The sequence below is a fragment of the Athene cunicularia genome, assembly GCF_003259725.1.
Source record: "Athene cunicularia isolate RWA chromosome 6 unlocalized genomic scaffold, athCun1 chr6_part1, whole genome shotgun sequence".
Lineage (NCBI taxonomy): Eukaryota > Metazoa > Chordata > Aves > Strigiformes > Strigidae > Athene > Athene cunicularia.
Window position 1 is genome coordinate 9,066,096 of NW_020799105.1, and position 15,214 is coordinate 9,081,309.

A 15,214-nucleotide genomic window follows, 5' to 3' on the forward strand; every position below is an offset into this window, starting at 1 on the left:
TGACTTTACAGTGACTGGAGTTGCTATTTGATCTGTTTCAGTATTAAGAAATATGTACCTTGTCATTCTGTGTCTACCTAATAGTTAAATGTTCTCTAGGGAAATATTAGAGAAATAATATTTTATCATAAACACAAGCACTGTTTCTAAATGCTTCCATAGTTAGCAATGTTGAAATACTGAAGCAAGCAGAAATGTTTGTATTGAGATCGCAAATTAGAAATATTTGACTCTACAAGTGTGATTACATATCAGTACTGAAAGAATCATAGTGTAGCTCATACTTAGTCTTCATACTTTTTGCAACATTCAGTTCCCTCATTTTGCACTAAAGGATGATTTATGTGGGATTTTTTTGTTTAGTGAAACTCATGCAATTCTATACACTGCAGCCATTCTCCATTGCACAGCTAATGTCTACTCAGTGGCATTTTTGGTTTCTTTGCAGGAATTCCTGTTAATGTTCCTATACCTTTATACATTAAACTCTAAAATAATGATCTTTAATTTTAGAATTGTCTTTCTGTTTACAAAAAGCATTAGACTTAACTGAAGACATTTAAATGGATATTTAAAGGAGCTCCTATTTGGGCTACTGTCTCTTCTGTCAAATGCATGAAATCTCTTTAACAAATGGACTTCTGACTTCTGTAACAGTCTTTCAGTGGTGTATATTTGTTGGATCATTCCTGATTACAATTGCTGTGTCCAAGAATCAGGCCAGGAAGTTGCCAGCAGTGTTCCAAAGAGCAGGGTATTGATTCAGGACTTTTTTGTTCCCACTGCTTTTCTTTTGCTGTGCTTTGCAGTATGAATGGTAATTCTGATTCTGCTATTAGTTGCTTAAATGCTAATAAAAACCCCCCACTTTTCTAGGTCTCTTTATTGCCTCTGAGTCATACTAAGTTTATGCTTTGAATTAACCAAGATAGAACTGTTGTTTGGTGATTTCATGTGCTTATGAATACTAGTTGCTTTTTTTAACTCGGAGAAGAACCTCTGTATGAGTTAGCATGAGTAAATGTCATGTCATGTCATAAGTTGTGACATATTTACCAAAAGGATTTAAAAACCCCTGTTTATTCCACAAAGCAAAAGTTCATCTTTAAAGCACAATTGTGTTGGTCTGAGAAGTCAACACTAAGGTCTTGCTGTCAAATTATATTTCATATTTGTCATGTGTAGGCTTGATGTTTTCCAGGTTTTGTTCCCCAGTTGGTAGTGCCCTTTTTCTTTTGTTTTGCTTTGTCTCCTTAATTGTATCATTTTAAAAATTTCAATTTAATCTGATTGGTGTATCTAGATTGGTTTAGTTTGTTTTATTTTACTTATGTTATTTTCTGACCTTGATGAAAAGTAATCACAGAATCAAAATGGTTGAGGTTGGACTGGACTTCTGGAGGTCATCTTGTCCAACCTGCCTGCTCAGGCAATACAAAAATAACAAAGCAATCAAATAAATTTTACGTTTAGTTCCTGTTGGTGGGCAGACTGTGGCCTGTGTTTGTAAAGGAAATAAATTGTAGACTTTTGGTCACTACATCTGTATTGCTTTGGTACTTTCAGATTAGAAGTGCTTAGGTTACATAAGATCTCTCCTTCAAGTTACTTACTCTGTTTAGCTGTTTATGAAGAATGTAGTTAAATGAATATTCTTCAGTGTACAATGAATCTTCTGGACAAGACCTTTCAAATTTTGGATCTTTAACATTCACATCTGAATTTTTTATAGCACTTGTTTGGGTCACTTTTCTTGGTTTCCAGCCCACCCACCCCCTTCAGCCCTTTTTCTTTTCCAAAATTCTTTGTGTGAGTTACTCTGCTCTGGAAGTCGTTCCACTGTAGTTTTTTGTATAATGTATGCAATTTAGAATGCCATTTTATAACAATTCTGGTCAAAAGGATTACACTTGTATGGCAAACTGGAAGTACTTGGTGCTTAGGTCACCTTGTATTTTTCCCTTGGTAAACAGATGTTTATCAACAGAGTTATCCTGTCAACAACACTAATCATTTTTAAATTTTAATTGGTTTTCTTCTTAAGTTGCAGTGTACCTTAAGAGAATTTCAGTTTGATTCTGAATAAAAAAAATGTTTGTATTAAAATGGTGGAAATTTGTATTATGTTTTTATATAATTGAAATAAACTTTCCTTTAAATACTATAAACAAAAATTGAATTCTTAAAGAATCAAAAAAATCTTAGTGGTGGTTGGATTTTGGTGTATGGGTTGTTTTGTGTTTTTTTTTTTTTCTTTCCTTCTTTTGTTATGTTTTGTTTTTCTCAAATGCACTCCAGTGAGTACTTGGTGTTCTTTTATCTTTAAAAATATCCTGCAGGGGTCAGCATTTACCATGTTATTTTTACTTTAGTTAGTTCAAAGCAGTGTTTAAAGATGGGTGATTTTTTTATATTGAAACATAAAGTATTCAACAGAAAAGAATGGTAATACACAATATATAAAACTACCTAATATAGGAGAAATTATTACATAGAGTACTACTCCATTTTGTTTAAAGAGAAAGATTTAAAGACATCTATGCACTTCTAATTTGAAATTGCCGAGGTATTACAGATTTAGTGACCAGAAATATACACTTGTATTTCCTTTACAAAACAGTAGTTTCTTCATGCTTAGTTTTTGTTTAATACATCTATGTGTTTCTGGGCTTTGTTTTTTTAGTATTATCCTATAGAAGAAGTATTGGCAGCTGAGTATTTGCTTGAAGAATTCAGGCCTGATTTAATAGAAATGGTGCTGGATAAATTGAGACCAGAAAATGTTCGGTAAGTTAAACTGCAATAACTTGTGTTTTAACCAACCGCTTTAAGAAAGCAGATGAACTAATGGAAACACAATTTCTTAGGTGTCTCTTACAGCTCCAAAGTAAATGTCACTGAAAAATAATTAGTTGTTCTGTGTGTTAATGTCTCTGCTTTCCATTGAAAACAAGCACTCTGAAGTGCATGCAACTCTTCCTGTTTGGACAGAAACGTCCTTTTAGTCCTTTCTATGCAGGATATCTTCCTCAGACTGAAATAGTTTTTGGGAAGATACTTGCTCAGAATAGCTCAACTGGTACTGAGAAAAAGCCTAGTAAAATTATCCTGCCTTACTAAATTCTTGGGACATTTTATGTGGAATGCTGTAGTATTCATAAATTTGAGCTAGGTCTGGAAATCTCTTAAGAGGATGGCTTTTATCTGCTCTATATATGTTGTTTTCTCTATGGAGAGCTACAACACTTCGTGCAGATTAGCATACCCTCTGAAAAATATCAATTTATGTGTGTAGAAATAGCCGTGTCTTTAGCTGCTAAAATCCCTTAGATTTCCAGAGCACCTCTTTGATGTGAGCATGACTGCACTGCACATGTGCTTTTTTTGCAGAGTGAGTGTGCTGCAGTAAAATTTTCAGGGCTTAGTAATTGGTCAGACAAGATGGTGAAAGGAAAAAGGGAAGCCTCTCTTTCTTGTGCTTTTAAGGATCTTCTGTTGTCATCCAAGCAGGATAGAAAAGGGAGGTCAAAAGAACAATAATAGTGTGAGCAGGATGAGGGAAATAGTACTTGCTGAGATGATTTACAAGTGAAGGAATCTGGAAGCCACAGAGAAGAAAATGAGGACAGGTGAAAAAAAAGGCATATTAATTGAGGAGGAGGAAGTGCTGGCAAATGGTTAATAAAGGGAGGAAGAACCTGGGACAACAGAGCTAGCAAAGGAGTCATCGGGGGTAATTTAAGGGGGGGGTTGTTGGTAGCTGTGGGGAAACTAGTATGTCAGTCAAGGGGGATAGAGAGGCTGACTAGTGGAAATGCTGTGGATGGTTAAGTGCAGGTTGGACAAAAAAATGAGAGGAGGATAGGAATTGGGACTAGTAGGCAGAGTGGAGGTAAGAGAGTAAGTCTAGAAGAAAAGATTATGTCAAGCTTAGCAAGGAGATTCCTGAATCACAAAAACAGGGCAAAGAGAAGAGGTGTGAGACAAGGAACCTGAGGTTGGACAGCAGCAGAACTAATGGGACCAAACTTGGAGGAACTGAGCAGAAAAGCTTGTGCAGACGGAGTGCAGTGTAGTCTACAAAGGGCAAAGAAACTAAAGTTTACCAAGTCTTGCTGGTTTTTTTACACTCTGCAGATTTATGCTTTTCTTCTCCGCCCCCTTCTGTTTCAGTTCTTACAGAATAGAAATGTTCTGTAATTACACCATAAGCTGCCAGTACCATGTATTACTCTGCCTGACCTAGCAATGTAGTTGGAGGGTGTGTAATGAGTGTAACAGGAATATGCAGAAAGAGGAAAGTCGAGATTCAAGGTTAAGACTGTTAAATGCTGCCCAGGAGAACTGAACTCCTTTGCTTTGTCTTAAGCTTTCTCAATGGCACCAGACAAGCTCCTAAACCAGACTTTTCACAGCAAGCCAGCAATTACTCATTCCTTTTTAGTTTTTTAGAGTACGCCTAAGATCTTAAGGCCTAAATAGAGGGATTGCTGAGTGGCTGAATCCACAAGCAACTCAAAAGAAGCTTTGCTATTTTAATCTGCGAGGTACCATGCAATGCAAAGAATTAAAAAAAAAGTTGTCTTAAAATGAGCATCTAAAATGAATGGGTACTGTATACCTTTGTGGATATCTATATTCCTTTGCTTTCTATCTCTGAAAATAATGTCTCTTGGGTTATTTTAAATATGAAATTAGTTCCTGTAACACTGAGTGCTGTAGAAAGGACACTTCAGTAATTCTGTTTATTTAGAGATAGAGGTAAATATTGTAAAGAGAAGGTCATGCATTGAGCAAATAATGTAAAATACTGAATAACTGTTTCTTAATTGTTCTGTGCATTGTTCAAGGCAGAGATTCAGTAGGACAATATGTAAATTTGTTTATATATTTATGTGTATTTATAATGTGGTACAAGCTTAATTACTAGAAGATGGCATGCACAACAATTATACTAGCACTTTGGAGTCTGCATTTTTATTTTTTTGCAATTTGGTTATATCTTTTGTGTATATTTTAATAAAATGTAATATTAATTTGGTGGTGTAGATATATTATTAAAATGTATGAAAACACAGAAACAAGCTCTTGCTTGTGATTCTCTGTATCAGTTGAACACCTAGTTATCAGTGGTTTGGAAGCCAGGTATATAATACAAAAAATAATGATTGGGGGATGGGGTGGGGGTGGTTTCTGTTTCTGAATATGTTCCACAGTGACATTTTCAGTGTTGGATACAGAAGGACAGTGAGGCATGCATTCATGCATTTCTAGAGTTTCTAGTATGTGTTTCAGTCTTCTGAAGTTACTGGGAATTACATAAAAGTTTGAGCAGGAATCTTCATTATATTTGTTTTTATGACAAAATCTGTCTTGTGTATTCCTTTAGTTTAAAATGCATGTTACTTGATTTTAGAAAGACAGTAAATTTCAGATAATTATTGGATAAAGTAGGATAAAATTGGATTATGAACTGTATTTGTAAATGTCACGGGGTTCTAGTGTTTCTAGGGGTAGACAAGCAATGATAAAATAAATGGAGCTGCCTATGTCAGTGACAGTAGTTGCCATAGTAATTAATGCCCTTTAAAGAAGGGCCTAAATCTTTGTGTGTGGGTGTGCATCTATGTGTAATCTGTGTAGGATACTGCAACTGAAGCTTGAATATTTCGAGAGATCATATTTTGAACAAACAATAAAGAAAATTTCCAGGTTCTCCTTCCTGTTGTGTTAAATACTTCTATTTTGAATGTATTTTTATGCTGATCTATTGCCCAACTTCTTGAAATTTTACGTAAGAGTTTACCTTTAACATAAAGATTGTTTTTAGTAACTAAGAGAATATATAATTATTTCTTTGAAGAAAGCTTAACCAACTTCCACATGAATTTGAACTTTTAACTGGTTTTAGAATTGCTTGCAAGCAAAACCATTTGTTTTATAGTGATTTAATAAACAAGCTACAGGTGCTTGATCAGATCTGATGTTTATTACAGCTTCACATAGCTTTAAAACGTGGCTCAACGTTGCAAGAAAACAGTCAGTATTATCTTAGGGAAGGATACCTCTCATAATGTAAAGTGGACCTTTGTTATTAGCCAGAGAACTTCCAAAGCATCTGCTTGCTTAAATTCTTAAAAATTGCTTGAGGAAGTTAATATATGTAAATACATTTATGGACTTTAAGCTTATCAGATGTTGCTGGGTGCCACAGATTCATGTTTTCTGTGTTACTCTTGTTGTTGGCTATGCCAGCCTTCTGCCACTCCCTTCCAGTTGATAGTACTTCAGCATAAAATAGCCATAATTAACCTTGTTCAAAAGTTATTAGTGTGAGAAAGGAAAGTGTAGGGATTACAGGCAGAGGGAGAAAATTCAAGTCCATAGAATGTGGTCAGAAGCATGAGAATAGTGGTGACAATTTTTAGAAGAACTCAGAATGTTATATGGTGTGCTTTTTTCAAATACATAGTAAACAGCTGTTTCACAATGCTCTTTTAGTTAATATAAGCCCATAGTTGCACTTGCAGTTGCAATTCTGCATTGCTTTTTTGTCCTTGGTTAAAAAAAAAGAGCAAGATGAGCAAGAATCTTATTATAGAGAGAAAAAAAGTCATTCTAAAAAGACATGGAATTTAGCTGTAACTTATTTAAAACGTTAGGAACCAAAGATGATTGTTTACTAGTATATGTTTACTACTGTATGTTATTTATAGTGATTTTGTAGGGTTCCATCAGTTGTCTTGCATTTGACAAAGCAACTTGCTGGAGATAGGAACATTCTCTAGACTTTGGTAATTGTGGATTAATTTTAAGTAAAAAAGGATTTTTTTTCAAGATGGAACATATCTAGAGCAAATACCAACTGAAAATGATCAGCTTTAATATTTGAAGCAACTGGGAAGCATTGATCCTTCAGATAATGGAGACAGTTGTTTCATCTCAGCTTTTCAAATTCAGCCTGGTTTGAATGCTGTATATGACTTCAAGTAGCAAGTGGTAGTACATTTAGACTGGAGAGGCACAGTGGTGGGCATGTTTTGGAAACTAAATGTGATAGAATATGCATGCAAGAAGGTCTCAGAGTTTTCATAATGGATGAGTGATGGTGGCACGGTGACTTGAATCAAGAAAGCTTGTGATGGGAGAGGGATGGTCATTTAGTAACTTCTGTGTGTGTGGGTCTCCATGTAATCTTGGGCTTTATGTGACTTAGGTGTTGCCCTGCTTTCTTCTAGCTTGTTGTTACTGTGCTTTCTTTTTGGACGCCGGAAGAAATATGTTGCATTTAATCTTCCCTCAGGACTAACCACATTGTCTCTTCACTTTACCTGGTTTAAGAAATAGATTATAATAATTATGTAATTTTAAGCATTTGAATTAAAAAGTTAAATATTGGGAGATAAAGGGACTTTACAAAGTGGAATATACCTGGTTTTATGACCTCTACAGTTTATTGTTAAAAAATTATGTATTCTTTTTGCTGCAGAGATTTTAGTGGGGCTTAAAGGTAGTAAATATAAGTAGTTTAGTTATCTGAAGCTTAAATACCCACAGCTATGCCTACAGCTGTCCTGTTAAGGCTTAAATATAAGTGAGTACAAACGAAAGAGTGAGCAAAGACTGGTTAAATGCAGTTCTAACAGCAGTATTCAGCAAAGCCCTGATACTCTAACATGGATCAAATGAGGCCTGCAGGAGGCCTGTAATGATGTAGCAGCAGGCATACTTTGAATGGTATGTGGTCATAGTAATGATAAATGTATTGCTTATTATGTGTAGACTAAAATCATGCTAGTGTTTGCTATTGCCATAACAGCTGTACATTCATGTCTTAGTTCTCTTTGTTTAGACTGTCTTCTACAAAACTATAACTTACAAAAAAGAAACACAGAATATCAAACCAAATTTAAGTGTTTTATTGCTTTTCCCTGCTTCCCTAAATGATGTATTTTTTCAGTATAGTCTCAAAAATTATAGTTGTGTAGCTTCTATGATAAAAGTGCAAGCTGATTTTTTTCTCAGATGTGTCCTTTCTATTTTATTCAGGGTAGCAGGTGTTTAAAGATCTGAGCTAATTAACTTCCCTATTTTCATGTGATTGAAACAAGATATTAACTTGTATATAATACTGTATTCTTTTTAGACACATTTTAAGCACTTATCTTTTGAAATTAGAAAGTAGAATTAAGTGAACTAGGAATTTTTTAATCTCAAGATACTTCGAAGTATAGTAAAATATAACAAGGAATAATATTTTAAATTGCTGGCAAAATAAAATATTGAGGGGAGAACCTTAGTTAAATATTACTAGAAGTGATTTTATGGTATGTTACAAAGATTTGAGAAAGCCACTGTGGATTTGCATTTTAGTAGGCTCTCTTGAAAGAATGAGTAGAGATTATAGATGCTAATAAAGGAATCCCCTTGTGTTTTACTTTTTTTTTTTTTTCCTCTAATTACATCTGTATCTATATGCATGTAGTAAACTATCAATCCAGTAGCTCGCTTCCTTCTTTTATCTTTACTTGAGCAAATTGTGTATACTAATAAAAAACTGTGGACGTGCTTTTAAATGTCTATATGTGTGCTGGTTATCATGTTTACATTTCTGTTCTTCCTTTTCATGAAAGAATTAGTGTGCGCCACATCATCCTAACTTTGCCTGTGGGTTTTTTTCCTGTGGTTTATTTATTTATTTATTTATTATTTTTATGCCTTGCATAAATTGTGTCTTGCAATGGTTTAGTTTCCACTGATTTGCATTTTTCCTTTGTGTTATGGTTTTATTTATAATTTCCTTTTCATAACCCTGTTGAAATTCACCTACACTAGGACTTTTCTTGGCATGTCTGTACTGGGGTAGTTAGAGACTGCTGTTCAATGTCATTTAAGAAAGTTTAGCTTTTTGACTGTTATTTTCTTAACAAACTGTGTTTTTAAGAAGTATGGAAAATTATCCATACTCACAGATGGCAGCAAGTATCCATATGTACTTCTGTTTGACTGAACCATAACAGGAAGTTTTCATATTCTCCTCCCCCCTCTCACCTTCACACACTACTTGTTGCATTTAGTGGCTTCATTTCCCTAAAAGAGAAACCTTTTTAAGATGTATCATTTTTACTTGTTCAAACTGCTTGGGTTCTGCCAGCCATCTGTGAAGGGAGTAGACTTGGCATGTGTCACAGTCTTAGCTGAAAAATGTAATTTTCCCATAATTTTCAGCACAATTTTTTCCCCTCATCATCTGCAGAATAAATGCTCATATTAAAATTTAAGAAGCTAGTGACTCATCAGATTAAGCAACTACAGAACGTTTTCCCCTGGATAGTTAGTGGACTTTTTTCCTCTCTTGATATCTGAAGTGCAGTGCTAGTACTATCCTAGAGGGAAGGAAAAGAAAATGAATGCCAAAAAATGTTGATACAGATATTACTAAGGGCTGGTATTTCAGATACTGAGCAAACAGTTAATTCACTGCAGTCAGTGTTTCTCATCTGTGATGATAAACATGTACAAATACGGAATGTATATGTTTATTTTTTAATTGCATCGTATCTGAGTAAAGATTTTGAAAATCACAATTTTTTCCCTTATTTCCCCCCACAAACCACAGTGTGTGTAGAGACTTAGTTTTATTGAACCCTAACAAATAACTTGTGTTTCTGCAGAATTATTAGAATGCTGCTCCCCAGCAACATTTCTGCATATAGTTTTCTCTCTGTTTTCTAATGAGATTTGAGTGGAAGTAGCTTTGAATAGCCTATATTTCCTCACATCATTTTTACTGGTGGTTTTGGAGGAAGTTATAAACAAACCTAGACTTTTGGTGGTTTTGTCTCAGTCATGTTATTTTCTGCATTTGAATAAGTGTAATTTTTTTTCTTTGGTTTGCCAGTATCATAATTTGGAAGACAAAGTTTAAATTAATTTCTAAAAAAAGCAATTCCTTTTTAAGTATAAATTCTCTTTTTGCAACAAATTTGCTTTGACATGTCTGTTACTAATATCACAAACACTGTGGTCTCAAAGTCTTTTACTTTTTCACCCTTAGAAGCTTGAGCTTTGTTACATAAATTTGGAATATAATAGTTGATAATCTTTCTTGGAAGTACATTAATATTAAAGCACACATTCTCTTACTAAATAATACTTTTCTGTGGATCAGTCACTTGTTGCTTCATTTTAGGCTTCAGAAGAGTGAAAAACAAGATGGTATCTAGTAAATACGTATGACATTATAGAAATTGTGCTTGGTTTTGTTAATCGGCTGTAACTGAGGACTACAACAGTTTGCATGTGCAAGAATGTGCATGTGGAAGTAAACTGCATTTATAGTTCGAGCTGTGTTCCCTGTTCATGAATGGCTCTGAAGCCTAATTGCACTGGTTGAGTTTAAGTATGCTACAAGCAGGTCTTATTAAAGATTGCCTGTCTGGCTTTTCCAGTGCATTTCAACACTGTTTTAAACCATGTGGAGATTCATAGTGTTATACAGAACACCACAGAAATGAAATGCAAAAATAATATTACATAGATGGTAACTTTAAAGGTGCATTTTGATATATTTAAATAACTGCATGGCATTATATTTCTAACTGTGGTGTTTCTTTTCCCCTCTTCTGTCCTGGTGTTCGTTGCTGTTGGTGCTTGTATCTTGGTTTAGGTTGTAAGTCTCAGGCAGATGAAATGCCTTTTGGTTTGTTTCGTGTGGTTGCGAGTGTGTTTCTGAGAGCTCAAAACGTAAGCAATTATTCCAGTAGTGATTTGGGGTGTAGGGAGGGCAGGAGGATCCCTTGAAGCAGAACTGCTTGAAGAATTGCAATGCTGATTTCCACAATTTCATTTTCTATAAATTGAGCAGACAGAATTATTTTTAGCTCTTTTAATTTTAGTATGTTCCTACAGCACATGTTTGGGTGCTTGTATTGTTACTACTGTTTGAGCATCCATACGTTGGAGAAGGGTAGAAGGAGGGAATGTCTATTATAGCATTAAACACCTCTGTTTTGCTGCTCGGACCACATGATTATTGAAATTTTATCAGGATAATCTTTTAGTTTGAGGCTATTCTTTTTTTTTCTTCTTTTTTATTTAATGGAAGGAAAGGCCTGGTGATTGCTCTAAAGCTCTAATAGACTGTTTTTTATAGTCTCTTAGCAACTTCATCTGTACGTGATTGAGCTTTTGCTCACCAGCTGTCCAAGTTAAAATGCAAAACATAATAGAATATTTCTATGGCTGAGTTTAATGTAAACAACAATATCTCTATTAGATTTCACCTTTTTGACTGAGCTAGTGTCTACTGTGTTGCAATAACAAATATTCTCAAGGGTTAAAGGGATTAGTTATTTGCTGAATATTTATTTAGTATTGTTCCTTTTGTATAAAAAATGAAATAGATGTAACATGCAAACAAATATGAAACAGCCTTATATGAAGTAATTATAAAATTGTTAGCCATTTCTTTTGGCATTTGCAATGAGAGATGAAACAATGTATCTCTTGAAGATTAATATTCTCATTTTGCTTTGGATATTGCATAACTTTTGCAGAGGAGCAGGGGTTGTTTTGTGTATATGTATATGTGTACCTGTTCATGCTAATCATGTGGTTCTTTCAAAGATGGGAGTAAAAATTTCTCCTTTCCTCAACCCAGAGGAAATCTGCATCTCTTAAATGTGTGATTTGGTTGTCCCTGTTTAGTGGGTATGATTTAAAATATTGTCTCAAAATTAGACAGTCTGTAATGAAAGTCCTGCTTCAGTGTTTGAATCTGTTGCTAGAGAACGTGTCTTTACAGTCCTGTGTGATTCTGAAATGCACTTGTAATTTATTTAAATGCATCTAATGTTAGCGATTTACCCCTGAGCCTTCTCCTTTTACTCAAACTGCAGTGCACAGATTAAATTACTAATAATTTGAAAAGTTTGAGGCACATCCATATGCCTGTTTAGATTTACACCCTGCTTTGCCATGCATATTAGAAATACACAACAGAATGTTCCTGGCCTTAAGATATTGTCATTAAAAAGAACACCACATATATATTTTGATGTTTTAATGTGCATTTTAGCCATCTGCACAAGATTTGATGAAGTTCGTTGGCATCTAGGGATTGTTAAATATATATAGAATATGGACTATGTTCTAATTGTTACCTTTTTTGACCATTTGAAACATATTTTTACTCTTAAAGGTAGCTACTTATTTCCACTGCATACTCTTTTATGTTGTATGTTGTTAAAAAGAATTAAAGGAGTTTTCTTTATTCACATTATAAAGACTACTGAAAAAATACTGCTAAGTTTGTAATTTTCTTTATTCTGGATTTCCTCTTATTTAGGTGTATTCTTTAGCTTGAGGAGCATCTGGATTATGTTCTTGGTCATATGATTTAGGTAGTCCTGCAAGAAGCCGGGAGTTGAAACCAGTGATCCTTATGGGTCCCTTCCAACTTGAGATATTCTGTGATTCTGTCATTTATGTTTCTGATTGCATATAGACTGCTTTCTGTGTTTTCTGGAACACAGACAAGGTCTTAAAAAGTAGAAATTACATGCAGCAGTAATTGTTTGTAACTCTAGGTTGTAACATTTTAGAAAAACAGTAAAATTAAATGATGCTGATAACTTGATTTCATGGTTAACCTTGCTGTGCAGTTCACTATACACACACTTGCTATCCAAATGTCCAGAGACCATTTCCAGAAATACATGCATTCTAGTGATGGAACAGAAATAGTGCTCTGAATAATTTCTCAGTCTTTTCTCAGGCACATTCATGCCAAAGTGCTTTGTCTCATTGTTTTCAGAGTTGCAATCGTTTCCAAGTCTTTTGAAGGAAAAACTGATCGAACGGAAGACTGGTATGGAACACAGTACAAGCAAGAAGCAATTTCTGATGACGTTATTAAGGCATGTTAATATTTTTAATATATTCTAACATCTGCAAGTGACAGTGGTAAATTCTTTGTCTAATTTTTCATTTAGTTGAAGAGAACAAATCTGCTGCTCTACATAGCATAAAAATTGTACAATGAGTCTTGTTTAATATTATGAGAAGTAAGGATCTTATGTTAGTCTTTAGACTTCAAATACTTACTACGTAAGACAGTTACATTTTAATGGTTTTAAACCTTGTTAAGTACAGAGAATATTATACCATTTTTGTTGTGAAAGATCCATAATATGGAGTGGTTACTTAAAAATGTAAGCATTAACTTTTGAAAACTTAAAAGACTCTATTAAATGTTAATGAGCTAATCTGTTTTTAAGAAAGGAATCTTTTTACAACTGCTATATGTAACTATTTCTAAAATTGATTTTTGCAACTTAGAAAATTAGTATCTTTTGACAAATGAGCTTCTAAAAATCAAAACTCCAACAAATGAGGTGGGCAGATCTTAATTGAAACTTGTATTGATCTATTCTTAGAAGAAGAGATAGCTGTGAAATACACCCTAGAACTAAACTGGAGCTGCCAAGCATGCTTTGAACAGACATTGCATAGGAATACTTCACTTCCTTTAGCTTGTTCATACCTATGTTCTTGATTAGAATTTTTGCTTATGGATTTAGTTTAGTACCTTCATTCAGAGTTCACAGTAATGGAAGAGATGAGACATAAAATCACCTTCCACTCTACTATAAAAGTTTTCAAATTATTTTTTATCTTTTGTCTTCCTCCTTAGAGCACTTTATCCTGCTGATAGCTTACTCCAGCTTGGTTTCCCAGATATTTCTCTCTTTCCCTGCTATCTTAATAGTATTTATACATAAGCTAATGGAACACATTTTAAAATCTTTTGTTACAGCATAAAATAAATAAGTATAGATACATTAATTAAGCAGAAATTCTACTTAGTCTAATTGTTCCTTCTGTTTATCTAGAAATGGCAAAATGCTGACTTAAATGGTAAATTCAGGCTTCCAATGAAAAATGAGTTCATTCCTACTAACTTTGAGATTTTGCCATTGGAAAAAGATGCGACACAATACCCTGCCCTTGTCAAGGTAAGTTATTTTTGTTCTGTTTGCTAGCTAACCTACTGAGAAGTTAGTAGTTAATTCCTTTGTGTTTTTAAAAATACAGATGATGTCGTATTCCAAAGTATAATAAACAAAAAAAGTACAAAATTTAAATATATTGCTAGAAAGATAGTAAAAAGTTAATTCTTGCTAAACTTCAGATTATGAATTTTTGAGTTCCTACAAAAATAAATTTGCAAACAACTTAAACTCTCTTTGCCCTTTTGAAAGCATGTTAATAATTGATAGAAATAGTATTAAAACTGTTTATTCAGCAGAAGGGTGACTGCCACTCTTTTTTATTGGACAGTGTTCAGTAAGTTGGGACTGTAGACAAGACTGGTTATTCTTTTGTAACTGTGTATGGGAAAAGCTTGTGGTTGCATGGGAAAAGGGAGACAGACATGTAAACACATAAGTAAACATCACTCTCCATTCTCCTGGAAGCATTATTTAATAATCTCAATATGTTTAGTAAATCTCAGTTTTTCTGACTGCCTAAAATTTACTTCTCTAAAGCATAGTTGTCTTTGCTAATGCTTGTCTCTGTTCTAGGCTTAATTGGCGGATAAATAGAAGTCTTCTGCAATTACATGTTTTGCTCCAGCTTGAATACTCAATTCAGGAGTACTTTTTGCACACTAGATTAATATAAGTCTAACTCAATGTAAAGACATCCTTCAGGAAAACGTATTTGTTCTGCCCAGGGCATTTTAGGTATATACTTGAAGCAGTATTATTAACAGAAGAGGACTTTGAGCATTGTTTATGTTCATCCTGAACTGAAACCCTAAACCTCAGCAGGGACACACATACTACAGCTCTATTAAGTAACATTAATTGGTTTACTACATAAACTTGATGGTCCTTCAGTGTCTCTGTAGCATCTAGGCAATTGATCCACGCAAAAGCTTTGCTTTAAGTCATCATTGCTTTAGAAATGGTTTTGCTTTTAGTTTTTCCTTTCCCTTTAAAATACATTTTCTGAGGGAAAATGTTTTTAATCTTTTGTACTTGATGAAATAGACATCTATGCCTGCATCTCCTTTATTTTTTTCCCCTGTTGTCCCAGTTACATGTCATTTTCCTTTTGGTGGTCCCTGACATTTGACCCCACATTGCAAGAATTAAATCAACAGAGATTAGGTGTACAAAAAAAGCAATTTTTCTACTGCTTCATA

At 34.1% G+C, this 15,214-nt stretch overlaps 1 protein-coding gene across 2 annotated transcripts in view; it reads left to right on the forward strand.

Annotated features, from left to right (window-relative positions):
* IDE (insulin degrading enzyme) overlaps positions 1 to 15,214 on the forward strand; it is a 62,474-nt gene that overhangs the window by 13,457 nt on the left and 33,803 nt on the right. For both annotated transcript variants that reach the window (XM_026851106.1, XM_026851107.1), the window contains exons 10-12: positions 2,684 to 2,787; positions 12,818 to 12,920; positions 13,896 to 14,018. In XM_026851106.1, coding sequence (XP_026706907.1) covers positions 2,684 to 2,787; positions 12,818 to 12,920; positions 13,896 to 14,018 — 330 coding nt within the window. The remainder of the gene's footprint in view (positions 1 to 2,683; positions 2,788 to 12,817; positions 12,921 to 13,895; positions 14,019 to 15,214) is intronic.